General features: G+C 44.7%; 1 protein-coding gene across 3 annotated transcripts in view; it reads left to right on the forward strand.

Moving 5' to 3' along the window:
- Positions 1-21,777, forward strand: part of LOC145935510 (zinc finger protein castor homolog 1) — a 136,082-nt gene that overhangs the window by 73,191 nt on the left and 41,114 nt on the right. For all 3 annotated transcript variants that reach the window (XM_083036938.1, XM_083036937.1, XM_083036939.1), the window contains 3 exons: positions 17,082-17,149; positions 17,960-18,405; positions 18,499-18,793. In XM_083036938.1, the coding sequence (XP_082893064.1) occupies positions 17,119-17,149; positions 17,960-18,405; positions 18,499-18,793 (772 nt within the window). In that variant the 5' untranslated portion in view covers positions 17,082-17,118. The remainder of the gene's footprint in view (positions 1-17,081; positions 17,150-17,959; positions 18,406-18,498; positions 18,794-21,777) is intronic.

Below are 21,777 nucleotides of genomic sequence, written 5' to 3' on the forward strand. Positions count from 1 at the left end.
TCCTCCTACTTACGAGAGAGAAAGAAAAAAAAAAGAGAAAAGAAAAAAAAAAGAAACGACCGAAACGAGGGCGAAGAAGTGCGTGACAAATCTATCCGCGATCGATATCGATCGCCACAGGGACTAGAGTCAGTCGAATCACGCCTGCAATGTTTTGAAGAGAAACGTGCGTGAACGAGGGCCATTACTTAATCGACGCGCAACACTCCGGTTTATAATTCTACACACATATGTCGCATGTTTCGTACGTAATTAACATTGTATAATTTATGCTATTTTTCGATAGCCACCAAGCAGATTGGTCGTACCGGAAAATGCGAGCTAACGATATAAGTAAAGATAAATTTAAATTTTGTTAAAGTAAAATCCGTAGCACGATATAATTAAAAAGTCATTTTTTTTTTTAGAATTTATGACTCCTTATTTTTTTCATGCAAATAAAGTTGCGTTACATTGAATTCTGCGCTTCTTCGTCGATCCTTCCTTCTTGTGTATCCCGGGAGAAATATTACAAAGAGAGAGTTCTCGCGATCTTCGGATTTCGGGAAACAACGGGACGGGACACTAGGAGATGAGATGAAGACGAGAGCGAGAGCGGGCGCGCGCGGAGACAAGCGGCTACCCGGCGAATCGTAAATTTAAATTTAGAGAGACGCATGTGCTCGCGCGAGCGCACGTGAGCCGTGCCCCTTCCTCTCTTCGGGGCTTTCCCCTCCGGCCTCCTCGGCACCTACGTCCTTCCGCTCTTTCGGCCTCTGCTCTCTTGCCGCGGTGGCCTCCGATGTCATCGCCGTCGCATCTCGCCGCGCGACAACTCGAAAAAGCGCCGATTTCCCTCCTCGCTTCGCGAGAGTCCCGATTTGAATTTTAGAACGCGATGTAGGCCCGCGGGTTTTGCCGCGATGCCGCGAAAAAGTTGCTCCGATCTGCAAGTCAAAAGTTCGCCCTCATCTCTCCCCGATCGACGTCCTTCGGATCGATTGTCTCAATAAGGAGACGGGATTCACATCGGGCGTGATTGCAAGAACGCGCCGCGGTATCGCTTTTACCTTCTTTCTTTTATTCTCTGTTTGGGCGAAAGCGCGTCTTGCACAGATTGATTCAATTTGCCGATTACAAGCGAGGCAATCGAATTTTCTACGCGATTCAACATTTTTTATTCGACGATATTGTCGGTATTAAAATCTGAAACGAGAAATATTAAAAATTTATTTTGATTAAATGGAGAATTTTTAATTTTTGTTGAAACAATGTTTTTATATCGAAAGATTTAATTATTTCGAAAGAATTCGCGTATAATTGCGTATTATGCCGCGTACGGATTCTTCGATTTAATGCAATCGTAAACGACGGTGGTTTGAGGGAGACGACCTTACGTGACTTGGAGTAAATTTGAAAATAGCCGGGTAGAGAAAAGCCTCGTTTGTGTCGCTGCGAAACTCAACGAGGGAGCGAATGACTCTTGGCAATTTTAGCGAACGTGAGAAGTCTGGACGCAGATGAATCTAAGCTAGATTCGTCCGCGTCCATTATAGACAGATCGCGTTGAATGCCGGTAGTTGGCACGCTTTTTGAGAAAAGAATTTCACGAAGGCTTCTCGCGATTCGTGTGCAATCAATTTTATCTATATGTAACCTTTCTACACTACCTGAAGAATAATGGTATTGTCATTAGTATACACATTAAATCTTCCATCTAAGATTTAATTTAAAGTGAATAAATTTTAGCGCCCTTATATATATATATATATATATATATATATATATATGCCTATATAAGTGAGAGTAACAAAAATTATTATTAAATCTAGAAAATACGATGCGAAAACACTGCCGTAATAATTTTACCTGACAATCGAGAAGGATTAATACGATTCGCCGAGAAAATGGATATTTTTGTGTAATCGTGACCCATAAGTTACGGAAGGAAGTTTCTTTAGACACTTGGGCGTTTAGGCATTTGGCTTCTTATCTATACGCCGTGAGCGTTCAGCATACGAACGCCCACGCACGGAAGTTGACTTCCTCATCTAACCGCGGGACGGAACTTAGTCCCTTGATTTTAATTTTACGTAGACCGCCGTATCTTTGATGTCCTTGATTTGGAGAAAAATATATGCGCGTGTAACAACGATTTAAAGCTTGAATTTTTGCTTCTTCGCGTATACATAATATACCTATGTGAGATTTTCTCATTTTCATTAGTTTAACCCTCCGCCTTTAATCTCTCCGTCGAGGATATCATCTATTAAACTTGCCATAAATCTTGAAATTTTAATTATAGCTCAATGTGAAGATTCTCTATCTGTACGAAATTTTGTGTAAAATTTATCTCACGCTTTAAAGCTCGGAACACACGCGTATTGAGTAGGTGTAAGGTATGGCTCGCCAGTTTAATATCGCGGCGTGTATGTAACTAGGCCGTGTGTCGCTCGCTGTTCGGGTGTGGCCGTCGTGCATTGTTTCTGAAATTACGATATCCTCGTTATTAATATTTATATATTGCGCGCGAAAAGGAATCGTCATCATCGGTTGCTGCTGCTGCTGCTGGCTCAGCGACGACTTTCTAAAGCGATCGAATACCATCGCGCGGAGGAAACAACTTAGCCGACAATATCCCGCCAGTCTGCCTTCTTGGCTAACGACAGTCATTGTTGCGCCAAGCGCGCGCGATTCATGGAAATCGGAATCAATTTGGAATTCGACGTCAGTAAAAATAAAGGAAGACATTAACATTTTCTTCTGCATAAAAATTCCGTTCAAGAACCGAGAAAAATTCTGTAGACGAAGAGAAGCATATATTATTTATTATTGTGATTTAGCCGCATGTGTATCGAAGACTGATGGTACCGGAATAAAAATTGCAATCGGGTTCAAGGCCTATGGTATCGATATCTAGAGGAGAACGAACGCGATCACGTGAGGTTTCACGGTAGCCAGCGACCGCTCGATATCCACCAAAACATCCAACGAAAATCAGACGGCTGGCGGTTGATCGACATTTCGGGGGCGCTCGTTTGTCACCCAGAAAAGCCCCGGAGTCGGTTTGTTCCTGCGCGATCGCGCCCGCTTGTGTCTCGACAGCCAGCCAGCCGGCTTTTTATCTGCCTCTGTCTTGCCCCATTCCCCTTTTTCCCCTACCTGCTTCTCTGCCTACGACAGACAGGCCGGTCGACGCGCACATGCACACAAATATACACACTCGTTTCTCTCCTTTTTTAATTATTCCGTCCTTTTTACGGGCATTAAGATAAGCGGCCGCGCCGTTCGCCGAACTATCGGTCAAAGTCACGTGGTGTTCGCCTCGCGATACGTTCGAACACGGAAAGGATTGTTCCTCCCACGTTTTTTAGCTCCCTCGATCCATCTGTCTGCCGTGTCATACCGTCACGCGTCGACGAATTTTCGGCCCTCTTCTCGTGTATCCCTTCTCGCTTTGTATCCTTTTTCCTTCTCATTTCTGGACGTGGATCTGTGCACGACGGCAGAGTGGAACGAGTTGTATCAGGGAGGAGAGAGAAGGGCCCGGATTATTCTTTTAACGAGTTCTTCCGCGAACGCGTTTCGTTGAGATTTTACCTTGATTGATCGTGGGTGGACAGGGATGATACCTAAGACGCGGATTTCTTTAAAGATATTATGTTAAATGGTTGACTGTTGTAAAAATTCTGACACCGCTCAGCCCCCCGACTTCTCGTAATTATCGGATTTGAATTCTTCATATCACTCGCGATCGACTCATTGTCATTTTCGTTGAGTTTCACTCGTTGGAATTCCGCGTCTGTGCCCACGTTGCAATGTTTCTTCCACAATGAAAACGCGCACGTATAGATACTCGTACGTAATCGCTACGCCTCGTAGGTATACATATATACGAAAGTTCCGGATAGTTTCTCTGTAACTTTGATTCGAGGCGAAACTTCTCAACACGCTCGTGAATGTTCGTTATTTTGCTCGTAATTACGATATAATTATCAAAGATGAGGTTACCATAATACGAAATCTCTTTTTGCTCTAAGGATCGAAAGAACAAATTTCCTTTAATTACTTGAAGGAAGGTAATTAAAATAATTAAAATATGCGTACGGGATTCCAGAATCGTTATATCCACAAGGGCAATTTTCCGGATTCCTGATACTTCTTGCTAGGTCTAGATGATTATCGATGCAAAAACTGTTTCTTATCTAAAGCAAAATATCGATATTCCTCATATTATGGGCGGTACGGCTCATTGACATTTTAATCGAGTTTCCTGCGGTCGTCGCATGATCGCGACGTGACTTTTCCCCCGCTATAAAAATGCGCGTCCGGTCGACAGATTGCAACTGGGATTCGTTAATAAACATCGCGACGACGCGACGGTACCACCGAAAAAGGTCAACCCCGTCCCCGCACAATGGCCAGGCCAGGTCACGAAAAAGGCGCGAAATCCAGAATGCCGCAACGGACGCGCGTTCGCTCGCTCGCGATTGCGAAGGTGCGACACGTTCGACGCACGTCTCTCAAATAAATTATCAACACTCTCCGGCATTCGCGGCGGAATCGAGCAGAGTCGACGTATTGACCGATGCCGGGGAAGAGGCTTCGACCGGCCGGACGAACAAACGGATACGCTGGATATGGTTGTGGGATATACATACGCCGGGGACATACACGCCATAAGCATACGACTTAGCGTCTTCATTCACCCACTTCGCGCCCATATCCGTAGAAAACTTGGAGATTCCCTTAAAAGGAAATCTCCGGTACGTGTCTCTATTCGCGCTCGACATTTTCGTCTTCATCCTAAGCGTGCGCCGACTAATTGACACATCTGCGAATACATGTAACCCCTGTTTAATATATTAATATATTATATATTATATTTTATTTTATATATAAATATTATATTAATATATTGTATATATCACATATGCGATACCAGAGTAAAGTTCTCTATATCTGAATGGTGAAAGAAGCGATAATGCGCTATGTCTGCCAATTTTTCTCCAACGTTTATAACACATGTGTCGTATCGCGTTGCATATGAGGTGTTTGCGAAGAGGCCTCGATCGATTTCAATCGGCTTTTCTCGTCGAGTGGAATATGGTATGCGCGCGAGGCCGATCGTTTCGACGTTATAAGCATATGCGTTCTCCAATCGTCTCATATTGCTCGCCCTTTTTCTCCCTTTTCTCAATGCTCTCTATCCCGTTCGCTCGCTGTGCGCTCTCTTTATTTTGGCATTCCACGAGCTTTGTGGGAGTGAAAAAAGTAACATATGCGGGACGAAGAAAGGTTGTCCTTGTCGTGGTAACCTCGTAAAATCTCGCACGTCGCGAACAATAAATCGATTCATCTCGGCGAAGCGGAATCGACGCGCGTCTCAAGTTTTCCGACAATTCGATGGTCCATTTTCGCAATAATTTTTCCACGTATCATCTTTTACTTCGCGACACACATAACGCGACCGTATTATTCCGCGAAAAGATTTAAATACCGCGCAAATCGGATAATTCCATTATGCGGACTTTGTTCTTGCAATCCAGACCACTTGTCTGCGTTGCAAAAAGTCCAGCTCGATCGAGACGAATGAGGAGGATAAAGGAGATGAAGAGAGAGAAAAGGAGAAACGGTGGAGGATGCGCGAGTCTGGCATCATCTTCGGACAGCGGGCAGCGCCATTATCCCTCGTCCATTTGAATTTTCAAGTTTCGTAATAACGACTAATATGAGACAAATGAAGCGCGCGAAGGACGAGAAAGGAAAGGGGGGAAAGAGAGATGGAAGAAGTAGCGAGGGGGAGGGAAAGAAGAGCGGGTGATTAATGGAGTCTCCGCGGCGAGCGAGAGCTCGGCCCGGATAAGATCTCCGATGGAATTCCCGTGGCTTTTATATTGGATTTCTTTTAAATTCGTTACTTTATCCGGCGCTATGTTAATAGCGGCCCGATATGAGAGCTCGCGGTTAAGAAGAGTTCATTTATCATTCCGCGGTGAGCTTCGTATCGCGCGGCGAAAAAGAGTCTCTCCCGGCAGCGGCCTCCAACACTCTGTTCCATGCATTAGGAACGATTCATACGTAAAGTCCCCCCCTCTCTCTCTCTCTCTTCGTCGTGCTCCCCAGTCATCCCGCCGATTGTTGTTTCGAAAATAAATTTATTACCTCGCTCGAACGCGCCTCGATTAAGCGGCGCGAATGCGCACCCACGGGAAATACAATGAAGAAGTCTTTCCCCCTATTATTACATCTTCCCCCAGAATTTTGCAACATTTTCAACATTTTATTAGATTTTAAATTTAGTGTAAATTGATCTGATTTTACATACTCACACGACATTGTATAATACAAAATATACAAAGGAATGTATATATAAGTGTTAATCCGAATATGTGTGTTGGAAGTATTCGTGGACGACGCGTCGTGAAAAAGTATTTTGCGTGCACGCGGACTAGGCTAAACTACTATTTTATACGCCATCTTAATAGCAGCCAGCGGATATCCGCGGTCGAGAGCAGGGTTCATTTATCATTTCACGTTGCTCGCATAAGCGAGCTCGATCTCTGATGCCTCGGTCTCGAACTCCACGACGTATATACGTACGTGCGTTAGACTCGATTCATTCATTCCGATCGTATACGAGTCCTTCGATCTTCGGTTCGCCATTGTTCTCCCGACGAGAACCCCTCCCGACTTGGCAAACGACGGATCAGCATTATGCACAGAGTGGTCATTTTTGATCTGCAAATTATTACGCGAGTTTGAATTTAATGATAATAATTATTGATTATTCCAAAGAGAATGGCCGGATGCAAATTATTATAGTTTTCGACATCACTGCTCCAATCTTCTCGCTTTCTCTGTTGTAATTATTCCATTACATTGATTTAATTAACAGTACGGAAATTTATTTTTGTTGCATATATTTTTTTTTATTACAATAGCGCGTCTTGATTATTTTTGTACTGGCTTTTATTATGCTTTCATATTTTGATTTGCCTGATAGTTTATGTTGTTTGAGAATTGTGTCACAAAATCTCTTAAGTCTTACGATTTCTGATCACGCTCGATCGATTGAACCGTTCGTTCGTTTGTTCGTTCATTCGCACCGAGAAGGAGGAAGACGTTCCTCGAGTGACGGGACGATCGAATGTCAGGGGCCGGACGGAAGTACTTTCGCCTTGGGACGAGCCTCGGCGCCTCCTGAGACGGGAGACATTTCGCCTTTTCACATTAGGATTCACTTCCCGGTGTGATTAATTGGACCTCATTAACATCACGTAGCTTGCTCGCTACTGCGTACGCTGTCGCGACTTGGAAATAGATACGTTGCTTATGTAGACACCAGCTCGTTGTAGTTCCGAGTTATAATGTTTATCATTTTCTCTCTCTTTCTCTCTCTCAATATTATTTCCATTTGCGATTAACATTTCGATTTGGATTCATAAGAAAGTTCATAGGTTGAGATGACCGAGGGCGTGATTGTAACATCAGTCAATATGAAAATTATGTCTTTTCCAATTTTTTATATACTATTTGTAATGATTTGACGAAGAAGAATATGCTTATGGGTACATCTGTGGTGATATGGGGGCGAAGCAGACACTCGCGACATTCATGAGAGCCCGGAACTTTTGTCGCCGACGATACCTCTTAATCCAGATCGAAAATATGTAAATAAATTCACTCGTGGCTCCAGTAGAGCCGGATGCCCACACTCTGTATTCCCCGTCGAAAAAGTATTTTAATAGAAACGATTCATCATTCCCGGAGGCCCATGGACGAACTTCTTTTTCTTTGGTCGCGAAGAGCAGCCCGGGCTTATGCCGGACTCTTCGGCTCTAAACTTCCAAGTCGATCGTTCGGGGAGAGAGCGTCTCCTCTCTTCGTCGTCGTTCCTTTGTCGACCCGACTTCCTCCGAGATTCAATTTTACCGGATTTCGCGGAATTTCGGGCCGAACGGTCGGTTTTGGTTTATCTCCTCTGTCCGCCCGCGCTGTCCTTCGCTTCCTTTTTTGACGTCCCGTGGAATTATGCGCCGGTATTAGGATTCGCCAGCTTTCGCGGAATCTCGCCGGAACAACGCGGACTTTCTGGCCGACGATATAGCTTTTCGCTATATTTATGGAATTTATGGAGCGTCGCAAATTTCGATTAGTCTAGGTAGTAAATCGCCCGGCTCTACGAGACGTCATGCGGATAATTCGGGTGAAAATTCCGGGCAGCATCTTTCAGATGGTACCGTGTGTGATAAAAATTGTCCATAGTATCCATAATTCATTTTTTTAAATAATTATTTTTTTTAATTTTTTATTCGTGAAAAAATTATTCGAACCTTATAACGCAAAGATTTATTTAGGAACGAACCATATATATTAGATCCTTTTCTTTGGGGATATTTTTCGGGATGCAATAAAGAATTCCTCAGCAAATTTACGCGGTCCGGTGTATTCGAACTTTACGGAATTTCGTTGGACCTACTATAATATTCTTTCTTTTCTCCTTCGATCGAATCGATACGAATCTCAACGATCAAAATACACGCTATCAGGCCGGACTATACACAGGAACTCGTTCTCTACATTTCCTTCTCTATTTTATCTTCTTCGGTTTCTTCTCTTTTGTAACTCGATGCACTCTCTGTGCACTTACGAGTCTCACGACTCCGGTTTGATTCGACGTCTCATTATGTCAGACCTAAGAAGATTTCGAGGAAATTTCATACACGATGGCTCTCATTCCCTCTTTCTCTCCTATTTCCCTTCTTCCTCTCGGGAATCGCGAGTACTTTGAGATCACTGTCTGCATTAAATCGTCAAGAACGTTCAATGGCCAATCGTATCGCAAACGAGAGCTAATATTCAAAGTCGAGAAGAAATTTTAAAATCTTTGTGTTACATTCCTAGCTAATACTTATTTATCACCGGGATTAAAAAATTTAGGAATAAAAATTACGAAGAAGAATATTACAGCTCATTAATTATTTATGATCTCTATGTATCAGTCGTGTTCGCCTATCAAAAACTTGCTCCGCAACATATTATTATCCTGTGCCATCAAATATAACCTAAACGCGACTATCTATTCTCTCGGAAAAATGTGCGCGAGTTTTGCTCGATTATGATAAACGGCGAGACAGAGAGAGAGAGAGAGAGGAGAAGCGCGGAAGAAGAAAATATAACTTTGATTGTGTCTCGCGCGCGAGATACTAGTTTGATATTTCCAACCGGTTTGGAAGCGATGGGGCGCGAATTTGCATCGCGTCTGTGACACATACGCTACTAGATAGGAAGGAAATATGGAAGGAGCAAGAGGAAGAGAGAACTCGAGGAGGAGAGACATCGAACGAGTTTAACGGGATCGCGCGTAATCCTGAAAACTCTGGCCGGATTATCTCGCTCCGTCATCGACGGGGCTTTGCCGTCGCGGAGAAACCAGATTTTTCCATTATTCATCAGGAGCCGAGTGCCGGCCGTCACGTCGCGATTGATTTCTTATTGATTTCTTGCGGCTCGCTATTAGGAGTCAATCGAACCTCGTAACCGATCTTACACGCGCGTCGCCGATAAAATGTCCCTTGACAGGTACTTGCCGGTGCAACTGGAGACGACACAATGTATCGTCCCGTAGAAGAGGATTTTTCCATTTCTTCAATCAATTCAATCAATCCTCATATTTGTAGTTTCAATCTGTTTGATCTAAAAAATACCATCTAATCGGAACTATTTGTAAAACAGTAATAATGATAAAATTACGCGTTTTATAATATTAATAATAATTTTGATATATCTGTAACATGTTATACTAATGGCAAATGAAGGCAATCGGATCCGAATCTGAACTTCCGTTAAACACAGTGAGATTCAGGGGAATCGCACATCGCGAGACGATTTGAAATATGGTCGGTCCGACACCCGAGAACCACGAAGAAACGATCGTGTTGCGACTTAACGAAGAAAGCGAGCATTCAACCTCCGTTCAGAAGCGTTTCTTCAGCCGAGGAGACGTTGCGTTCAGTCCATAAAAAGCGGCCCGTGGAAGCGCCGATCGTTTCGCTTCCTAAGTGTAACGTTTGCGAGATGGCTCTAATTGGTGTTCGAGGTTGATGAGCGTGTACGCGTAATATAAACGCAGAATTTCCAACACGTTCTCCATCTTTCTCTCAAGATGTTTGCTCGCCCAGACGTTTCCTGTGCGACGCGTAAAGGCAATTGGAAAAGTATTTCGCGGTATTCGCGAAGTAGAAAACTATATACATATAGGGCCAGCTGTAATTTTTTAAACGTGAAAATTTAAAGATTTTTTTTCTAAAGTTTTTTTATCGAGTGATTATTGCTTTCACTATTTTATCTAATTACATATATCTCTCGTTGCTTGTGTATGTGAAATTATAGATATCCTGTTTTCTCGCGTTATTATTTTAACTATATAATTGTGTTGATTGCTAATCTCTCATGCTGACGGGAAGATAAATCACGTGTGTATGCGCTGCTTCTTTTTTAAGATCGTTTCAATATTAAAATCCGCGAATGAAAGCGCGGTGCATCCCTGTAACGCGGCTGCCCCCTCGTTGTTACCAGCAATATGGCCCCCTTTTTAGTAGAAGCCACCCCGAATCGAGCGAGGCCAGACCAGTCCAGGCCGCTATAAATCTCGGAAGTTTTAATGCCTTGCAGCCTGCACGGCAGACCCCCTTTTCCTTTCCTCCGTCTCCCTTCTTTTGCACTTCGAACCCCACCTCTGTACCACCCCTTACGTTCGTATTTGCATACGCGCATAATAGCGAGCGTGGCGCGGCCTACCCTTTACTATTAATTTTATAAAATCGCTCGGGCCATTGCCGGTCTCGCGTTTCCCTGCCTTATTTAAATAACGGATATTTGAAATCTCGTTTTCGTGGCGATCCAAAAGAAAAGAAGGGGGGGGGGACATTGCGTATTCGGGCACGTGTGCACCAAGAGACTCCGCATCGTCTGTAAACAGACTCTTAAATAAATTTGTCGATTTGAATAAATTTATATATAAATTTAATTAATATACATAAATTAGAATTTTAATTAAATGATTGATATATTAGATTAACATTGGTGCGGTGAAAAAAATTATTCTTATGGCTCAAGTTGCTTTTTATATTCTTTTCTTTAGCAAGAGCAATTATTTGAGTAATAATTTTCTTAATTCGGGAAACACTGATTTAGAAGCTTGAAAGTTTGACGTAGAAAACTCATGTGGTCTAACCATTCAGTTACGTCCCGCGCACGAATCAACATCCATCGATTAATTACTCGGCACTCACTCGTTAATTAGTCTTAAAACCTCTCGGAGGTAGAGCCCGGAGCGTAAGCTTGTGACGATTAAGCCGAGATGACTCTGACGTTGTTCCCACATCCAGCCAGAGATGAAGATTCCCCATTAAGACTCACTGCAGTCGTTCACGGTCTGAACAAATAGCCATCACTGGGAGAGGCCTATTAGCGAATTTAATTCCATCGAGATTCTATGTGTGTACCCTTTATTGAGACTTGAATTAACATTCACAAACTATTCTATAGTGCCGTTCTAATAAAATTAGTGCCGAGAAACACAACTGACGATGGAATCGCAACATGCTGTAAATTGTAAATGAAAGAAAAATTGTTTAAAAGTTGGATACAACTATATGTAAAAGCATTTTTGGAAAAATTGTCAATTGTCAATACAGTATCTAGGATCTATGAAATGTTTAAAGAGATGTTCAATTTTCGAAAAAATTGAGCTCCAAAATATGCTTAATCGATTTGCGATTTTCCAAATTTTTGTTCTCGTTTCAAATCTTTCCTTACAATTATCGCGCGATCACCTCGTTTTCTTCGCGTTCATCGACTTTGGCAAACTCGGCGTAAAATCGCGCGTTTGAGCTTACTCGCGTCTATTAAGGCGTTTTAGCGCGGGTCGAAGGCCCAAAAGTCGTCTTTCCCCGCCGTCTTCGCCTCGGTTCTACTTAGAGCCGATGCGGCGGCTTAACTACCGTAACCGTATCCAGGTCTAAATAGTCGGAGTTACGCTAAGTAGCCCTAACCAGATTAGTGAGTCGTTGCGTGCTCTATTTTTAACGGCGCATACAGAGAGACGGCCGAGGCGGCCTGAGTTTTACGCGCCGGGTGCCGGGCGGAACGCGAGGTGCCGATGAACAGGAAAACGAAGACTGCCGAGAGACAACGTCGCGCTTTATCTTAATCCTCGTAAATGGAGCGTACCCCCTCGCGCGATCTCCTCTCGCCCTGCTTCCCCCGTCCGGCTCCGGCCAGCCGTCGCACAATATTTCGCCACCCGATATCGCTCGTCGTCGTTCTCTTCTGGGAAGCAATTCTGGGAGGCGCGACACAGAGAAAGAGAAAGAGAAAGACAGAGAGAGAAACACGGAGCGATCTATTACGCATTTGTGATCTTAGAGGTGATCTTTGTGAGGTGGTCTCTGCGGTGGCGATCTTCGCGCGTAAGCCAAACATCATGTTGGCGAAACGCGAGACTTAGGCATCTCTCGGAGCCGCGTCTCTTCTCGTCGTCGATTCTTTCGACGCGGCGCGAAGTCCAAATATTAGAAGCAAACATCCTTCCGTCCGGCGACGAGGGCCGAATTTATTTACATGATGCTCGACCATTAAACGACCATCCACTTGTCTCGCGGCCGTGGACGAGCGAGGCTCGAGCGAGAGCCTAGAATGAAGGGCGCGATGGCGAGGGGGAGGTAGGAATTTTATTTCCGCTCGCATTAATTTCAACGGCGCAGAAGATGTGGTCGTCGTAAGGCGCGGCTTGAAATTACGAATATTATGACTTCAACCAGTTCTCAGAATTCTATGTTTTTCATTCTTTAATCTCGGTCCTCTCGTGTTTCACACCATATCTTATGAACACACTCGCCTTCTCTCTAGCCCGTTCTCCTTATACTTCCTTCCACGGCTTCTCGATCCGAGAGCAAGGTAGAGAGTGCCAGACGTGCGAAAGAGAGTGCAGAAGTAGTTTTACAGTAATCCAAATACAACAGAAAAGGATTTTTAAAAAAAGAGATACAAGCTTGCGTGAGACAAGTCTGCGTTTTATCTTAGTCACTGCGATGTTCTCGAGATGTTTCGACTTCTGCTTTGCAAAAATTTAATTTCAAACTAGTGATCAATAGCAGAATTATCTATATTGACAAATTTAATTTTAGAATAACAAATGATATCAAATAACTTAATGTAAAGCATTTTTAACGTAGATATTTAATTAAGTATAAAGAATAATTTAACAATAAATATTAGATAATTAATTATGCATCGTCAAAGACACATTTCGAGCCATTCGATGACAATACAATTCCAATATGAAGCTATCGTTCGTAAGACTCGACACATACATTTGAAAGACGATATAAGTCGCGCCGGTTATTATTCGGCGACGAGTCGGTTTCCGGTCGTTCGTCCCAGCACGATAGGCGATTAATATACATTTTAAGCCGTCGGTGGCGAATTTGAATAATCTCCTGGTATTCCGCAGCAGGCACTCCAGGAGCCGCGGGGCTCCTCCAGCTCGTCGAGTCTGGCAACGTTACGTTCGAGTGTTTGACGAACGAACGCGTTACGAAGTCGCCGACTTTTTTGTTTCCTCTTTCTGGCATCGGCATCAGCGTCGAGCTATGTCGAGTGGTAGCCCGCTCTCACGGAGACCAGCCGCTGTCTCGTACAATTTCATTCCCGTCTCGACTCGTCTCTCTCTCTCTCTCTCTCTCTCATCTCTCCCATTCGATTGCGTCTCCGTCATGTAGGTTAATATACGTAGCTGCGATCGATCTCGAAGCTTGTGCGTTCTCTCAAAACACATTCATGTAAAATAAATTTCCGCAAGTCTTAAATCGAAATTGCACGGAGAAACCGCGCAATATAATATTTTATTCAAATTTTTTAACTTTATCTTTATTTTTATAATTCTATTTTGATTATCTATTTGTAAAAATACATGCATAACAGAGAGGTGCACATCTCTGAGAGAAAAATACGAATTATGTCTAAACCGCATCCACATATTATGGGGACCGCAGAAATTACACGAGTCTTAATTACCTGTGAGAGATACCGACATTTTACAGTTTCTTTTTCCGCAAGTCGATCATTGGTTTAGATTCACGAGCACCGATGCGTGACATGTTGTCATTAGCAAGCGATTTGTAAGCGTTTTTGCAATTACACGAAACAAGACTTCTCAATGTACGTTATATCGATCCTCAAAAAGAACTCGTAAAGCAATTTGTCGGGTGTTGTTTCTATAAATTGGTGATTTGATAAATATGCCTTTTGCCACCGCAAACTCACGTAATACTTTTTACTCCAGTTTGCAACCGCGCTCATCATGCAAAGAAGAGACAACAGAAGTATTTTAATTTCCGAGAATGATGTATCATAGCCTTCAGTCTCTTTCGGTATGTTTTTACTTTTAAATTTAAAATATTTAAATTTATATCTATATTTAGGACAAGATTCAGGAATTTTTAAAATTCGTCAAGATCATAGACGCTTCTTTCATTATATGCGAAGGCGAAAAAATTCCGAAAAAATCAGAAGAACAACAGATTTTTTTTAGGGGATGAAATTTTTTTTATCTATGTTTTATCTCGTTTACAACAAATTTTTTGTATCGATCATTGAACCAAGAAGGGGTGACACAAAGAGCGTACCCCATTGACGCAAAATTCGATTCGCACTTCTCACTCGGAGGAGAGGTCGTTAGATCCCTGACAAGGACATGCGTGCAAAGCAGGGACCTACGAATGGCAGAGATAAAGATTTTCGTTCACGGTCGATCTCTCGCGAGCACTGCGATTCGACGGTACACGATGTAAGTGTGTGTGTGTGTGTGTGTATATATGTATGTGTGTGTGCAACGTGTGCATGTACATGAGAGGGTGATAATGTATTCAAGGTCCGCCCCGTGGTCCACGTGGTGGGGTGAAACGGGGCGGCTCGCGCGCTATAGGTACTGTAACAGATGTTAATTATCCCTTCTGTATAGCCGGCGAAAAAAGGAGCTCGCGCGCTCCTTCCTCGCGGCCGCTCGGACATATCGCGTCCGATCGTGTACTCCGTACATCCCCGCTCGTCGTCTCGCGCGGGGATATATTCTCGCGGCTACGCCTAGCGCGCTCGCGCCAATCGGAGGGCGCGCTCGACTTCGACCGACCTTACTGGCGATTATTCGCACAGATCTTTCCGCTTAAATCTGTAGATCTGAGTCGATGCCGAGGCACAAGTATAACAATGAGAATACGTTTAGATGGAATTTCATTGCCGATCATCCCCTACGATATCTCCTTCTCGCCTCGCCTGTACCGGCATAAGTTCAGAGATAATGATTGCAAGGTGAAGAAAAAACAGAATAAAACACAATACAATTACACGTAATTTTTCTTGGGAATTGTGTAAAAAAATTATACTCGTTTTTTATTACGATTGAGACCTGTTGAGATTCAAGATTGAAGACTTAGGTTTGGCAAGTCGGAATACACATATCGAGAGACGAGAGACAGCGACTTCTCTATTGACATTGCAGACAGTGTCGACCAACACGGAAACCGCGAGGGTAGCGGGTTGATCTTTCGAGGACCGGTTGGTCTGAATAGCGCGGTCTGTCGTGCGGGCAATGCGCAACACAATTTGCGTTTGATCGAGGAGGCAGTAGAAAGCTCTCGTACGTCAACCGCGATCGGCGGGACGGGATGGAATTATGGCGCGTGTCGCCGATTCGAGAACCCTTGAGATGACTCTTTGATTTAAATGTTAATTATTTACGATTCGGTTCTCATTAACCCGTCGTGATTGATTCACCATCATCATCGGTACCACGTATGGTTCATCGCGCGACCGGCGATTTCGGTTTTAAAGTAAAAAGTTCCATCGACGCGGGGAGGAGAGAAACGTCATTCCTTTCGCGTAAAGTGACAACAATGAAGCGCGACATTAATGAAAGAGACAGACCGTGTGCGATGAGCGAGAGGGCTATCATCCATCGGTCGCGACGCATTCCTGAAGGATACGGTCCGGGGTCAAATCCCTCGCGCACTCAGAAAGGCAAACGGTCATATACGAGCGACGTAGACGAGGAAACGGCAATGACGATGACGATGACGATGACGATGAACGAGCGGGCGGCAGAAGCGGTAAGAAGTCATTTTCCAACGGATTGAAATTCCATTCCGCCGTTTCTCATTGCGGGAGAACCGAACCCGAGAGCCGGTATAGAGAGCCGCGCGAGCCCATGAAATGACAGTTAGTGCGGGTATAACCCCGTCGAGATAAACCCTTTCGATTGGCCGGACGTTAATGCTTATCACGCCGGCTGCTCTCTCTCCTGCGGGTCCTTTTATTGTTCCTTTCTCATTTCGGATTTTTCCCTCCTTCGTCGACGGCTTCACTCTTTCTCTCTCTTTCTCTTTTCTTTTCTCCTTCGTGTCTTCCCTCGTGTCGCGCGCGCCCGCTCTCTTTCTCCTTCCGCTGTTGTTGCCGCCGCGAGACGGCGTGTAATGGGCTTAAAGGTCTGCATTCCAATAACCGAGAAACGAATTGTCGTGCGCTCGCGCGTTATCGCGCCAGAGCTGGTCGGACTAGCGGAGCACCAGGGCGCTCGTATATCACCGTAGCTTTTGTTACGGCGACGTGCCTTTGTTTTCGCCTCGTTTTCGCGATTCTCTTATATCGGCTGCTGGCTCGCCCTCCCTCCCTCCTCGAGTCTTAGCGCAGACTGCAGACCAACAGACGTCGTCGGCGAGCGTGTGTTGTCGGAGAACAACGTCGCGGACTTTATTCGAATAGAATAGGTTCGATCATATTGCGAATTGGATATCCCGAGTGAACGAATCGAGAGATTGACTCTTACGGCTGTTGTGACTACTCCTTTTCATTTGGCGCCGTGCATATTCCTGATTGAATTCCGGTGACCCGTGCATCGTGAAAGACAGTGGCCGTTCCCCTTGGAAGTATGTAATTCTCAGCGTGTCAGCGTAACACGTGGGCAGCGAATTGACAGATTGATCATTCGATTTGACGTCTGAAGTTTGAAGCCGCCGATTAACATTCGCGTTTTGTTTCAGGATGCGGTGAACAGCCGGCCGATTCGCGAGGTTCGAGATGTCCGCCGTAACCAGCCCGTATGGCCCCAGTAAGACACTGTTTAATTTCAATTGATTTTATAAACTTTGACACTTGGCTCTCACAAAAAATCATTAAAATGTCAGGATTCTTATTAACATTATAATAATATTAATAATAATGATATTACTAAATAAATTTAATAATATTAATATTATAATTATAATAGCTCAGAGATTGCAGAAGTTACGAATATCTCTGATTTATTTATGGAATGTTGAAATCGGGAAGGGACCTATGCGTTATATTGTTGTCGAGGAGGAAAGAAGGAGAGAAGGGGGCGAGTCTCCGCAATTGCGCGAAGAATTCGTCCTACGCGATTCATTTTAAGTGAAAGTAAAGTCGCGCGATCGCATGAGAACGCGAATCGCGCGCGGCTTTAATTTTACAAAACTATATGGCGTATATAAGCCATGGCCATTATATCGTCGTTCGGAGAACATGCGCTTAGCATTCGAGTTCGCGGGATTATAATTGATGCTAAAAGTTAATATCTATTAACTGCGATATGAGAAACGAGCAACGCGCCTTGAAACGCCGCGGTCTATTCGTTGCATGGAATTAGTGACTATTGTCGTCTCACCTTCGCGATGCGAATACTGAGGCGTTGCACGTCCGAATCGTTTTTATTCTCATCCGGCATTCCTGACTTGTTCGAGAGATCGAAGATCCGGGGTGGAAAAAGAAAGAAAATGAAGCTACTCCTCGCCGCAAAATAGCTCGAGTCTTGCACGCGTGTCATCAATATCGATCGAGAAACGAAACGATAAGATTAGCGTCTAATCGGACGGTGGTCGTATAAATTTAATCTCTTTATCAGCGGAGATGCTTTCCGATTCGGTCTACAACTACGCGACGACCCGACGGGGCGCCGCCGATCAGGACAGCGACTCCCAGTACGAGGCGCAGACCCAGTTGCAGATCACCAGCATCCAGAGCAAGCCGCGAAACAAACGGAAGAACTTCAAGCCCATAAGCAGCCGGATGGCGGAAGTGTCCGACGAGTCCGAGAGGGACGACGACGAGCCGGAGATCGTCGAGGAGAGTTCGAGCGAAATCCTCGAGTACGAGAGGAAGACGATGCTGCTCCCGGCCGAGGATAGATCGAAGCAGAGGCTAAACAATAACGAGGTCAGCCCGATGGATCTCTCGGTCACCACGAGACCGCCGTCCTCCGAGGCCGATGACGATAGCGCGGACTCTCTCAGGCATAAGTTCATCCTCGAGCAGCTGAGATCGCGGAAGTTATACTCGCCCGGTACAGAGGTAAGTTGCTATTAGTTGGTCCTTACCTTCCAGTATTTATTTAAAAATTAAAATTTATTATACATTGAACGCGATATTTAATTCGATGTGCAGGCGAGGAGCCCAAATTCTGATTCGTCGGAAAGAAGCGGGAGCGGCGTTCTGGATGCAGAGTCGTCTCGTCTGGACGATCAGGACACGCAGTTTGAAGATGAACGGGGCAACGACGCCGACGGCGAGGCCGAGATCGAAGAGCGAAAGCCCTTCGAGGGCATGAGAGAGTACGCCGAGTCGACGATGCAGGAACTTCTGGCGATCTATGGGCTGGCAGGAGGCGAACTGGCAAAGTCGGTCAGCAGGCAACTGCCGCCCACGTTCCTTAACCCGAGTACTGGTCAGCAGACTCAAGGTGAGTACCTTCAAAAATTCAATCATTATCGAATGTTTAGACTTTATCGAATAGATCAATATAACCCGTAAAATCTCGAAGAATTATTCGAACAATTAAGTCGTCACTAAAAAAAAAAAACGATTCCGAATAAGCCATCAAAGCCAATGTCGAATATAGCATTGGAACCGCCCGCATTATCATCCACAAAGTCGTTAGACAAATTTGTACACGCGGATTGGTTGGCATTAAACACGAGGTTGGCGTAAGATGAATCGTTGGCTACGCGACTGGTTGACGTTCGCGATCGGACTTGGCTGGAGATCAATCCCGCATCTCGTTTCCCGCTAGAATTATCGATCGACGAAACTTCGAAGATACCGTCGCGTTTTCAGATGACTTGGTTGCATTGCCTTGTTTCGCGAAAAACGATGAATTAACATCAGCGACAAAGATGAACATCGGGAGAATCGCTGAACGCGCGCGCTGGCAGCAGCCGTTCGATGCAACATGAATCAGAACCCTTTGCAGAGCCGCAGCGGTTTACGTCAGCCGGCATCGCGATAAACGAATGCACTTTTCGCGATACGCGTTGTGTGCTGGCTGCGCGCGGATGAGGGGGCTCGTTCCGTCTCGAGCCTTGTGCGCCGGCTGCTTTCAGCCGGGACTGTACGTGCACCAGAACAGAATGTGGCACTTACATATTGCCGGTGCATCGCATATGTGCGCACGTGAATATGTGATGGCTCGAGCAAGATGGCCGACTTATAACTCATAAAGTCGGTCGGTCCCGGACTGCGCGCGCTAAGCGCGACCGTCCGACGCACGATCGATGGATGCCTTCGAGATCAGCCAGCGTCATCGTTTCCCGTTGCACGTGGCGATCAGCGTGGGTTGACGCTCTCGAGAATTCCCCGCGGCCCAGAATTCTCAAGTCGCTTCAACTTAAGCGCTCTTTCCCTTCTTCAGCATCACAAACGCCATTTATTTACATAAATGTCGTAAACAATTTTCGAAACTTATTTCGGAATTTCCGATTAGAGCACAGTTGAAATGAATTGAAGGCTAATGCGTAGATTGATTTATTCAATTTGAATAAATTATCCATTTTAATTTTTTTTCATGATTTCGGTGACAGATACGGTGACAGAGACGTGCGAATATGTGATTTTTTTTCTTAGACAAACTATATAATTTTTTTTAGACAAATTATTATTTTGAATAATGTGCGATGTATAATATTGTGATATAATATCTAATTAAAATTAAAGTGTAACAAGGACCGATGCGCGTCTGTCCCGCGTCTTGTCATCCGCTTTGCCTCTCACCGCTTTGCGTCTCCCAACTGGTCGCCACCTACGTGCAGGTGACGAGAAACAAAAGCCGACTTGTTGCGGCACGACGTGATCGTCGCGATTGATACAAAAAAAAATCACGCGTAATTTATCATGTAAAAGAGCTTGAAGCGGTAACGCGTCTTGACAATGACACGTTAGAGACGACGACAAAAAAAAAGAGGCAAGACGGTACTTCTTGGACGAGAGTCACGCTCGCCTCCGTGAACCTCGCCTCGACGAATAGATATCTTACATATTTGTCTTTTCCGCTGAGAATATATTATCGTTTCGCGTTATAATCTCGAAGAGAGCTATATACGTACCCCTTATTGGTATATCTAACATCTGGCAACGACATACGTATCGTTATATCGATTCATCACTATTTTTTCTCGTAACCAGCTAAAAGTTAATTTATACTCGTGACCTATATTATGTATATATCCTCTGCTTTTAAATGTTTGTTATGAGCGACTGTCAGATCAATTCCCGATCCGACTCCGTCATACATTCCGTCCAACTTAATCGCTCCATTTCATGGCGCCTTGATATTAAAGCGATACACATCCGAAGGCAGAGAAAAGGTGTATACTCCAAGTGTCGTACAATCGCCATACTGCGCGAGGGGTGTAAAAAGGGGATGATAATCTGGCGCGAAGAAAACCAGAAAACTCGTCTATGCGCGCGGGTGGAAGAGAGACGGCTACTTTGGAGGGAGGGGTCTGATGAGGGGTTTGAAGGGGGAAGGGGGGATGAGAGAGAGAGAGAGAGAGATACCGCGGTGCCTCCGTGAACCGTGAACCCATTAATCATTTCGCCCGGATAAAAGGCAGTAAGGATGAAAAGAGAAGACGGACAGTCGGACGGACAGCGGGCAGGTACACCAGCAGAAGGAACGGATAGAAAGGAGAGAAGAAAAAGGAGAGGCGATCTCTTTCCTCTTTCTTTCTTCCTTCCCCCCTTCCTTCCCCCGACGCAGCTTCCTTCTTTCTCGCGAGAAGAGCGCGCAGGATCATTTTTTATTTTTGTCCTTTTCGAAATTCGTCGGCCACGCCATTGTCAGGGGGCCCGCGGAGACTTTCGAGAGACAGGCCCTCCTCTCGTGGGCCCCCGGGCGTCGTCCCGTCGCACGGGGCCAGATTCATTAACTGATAGCGCGCGATTCTCCCAGCTCGATTGCGTTTTTTAACGATATCCGTCCGCAGCATCGCGTCCGAAGAATGATCGTCGAATGCCACCCGTCGGGCGAGAAAATCCGCTCCGTCTTCGAAATCGGTTCAAGCCAACGATCGACGGGGGCATCTCTTCCCCCCCCCTCTCTCTTTTTCTTTCTTTCTCTATATACCTATATATATATGTATATATAAATCGTTGTTCAATTTAGCGAGGCCTTAAAAGTAATGGACATTACACCAGATGATTACTCGAAGAGATACACACACACGTGTCGGGCCGAAAGGAAAAAAGAATCATTAGAACTCGAAACTTTCTTCATTTACTTGTTTTTTTAGATCTTCATCGTCACGCGCTGCAAACCTCGGTGACAGATACGCGTGTGTCTCTCTTTGAAAAGCCTTTGAACAAAAAGTTTGTCGTTTCAAAAAGCGAGTCTTCTCCTTGGACTAACCCTCGTTAAGAAACGCCGAATTCAAAAAGCCAGCTAACTCG

Source organism: Prenolepis imparis, unplaced genomic scaffold (genome assembly GCF_030444845.1).
Source record: "Prenolepis imparis isolate NDT839.2.m4 unplaced genomic scaffold, iyPreImpa1.0 SCAF_4, whole genome shotgun sequence".
Taxonomy (NCBI): Eukaryota; Metazoa; Arthropoda; class Insecta; order Hymenoptera; family Formicidae; genus Prenolepis; species Prenolepis imparis.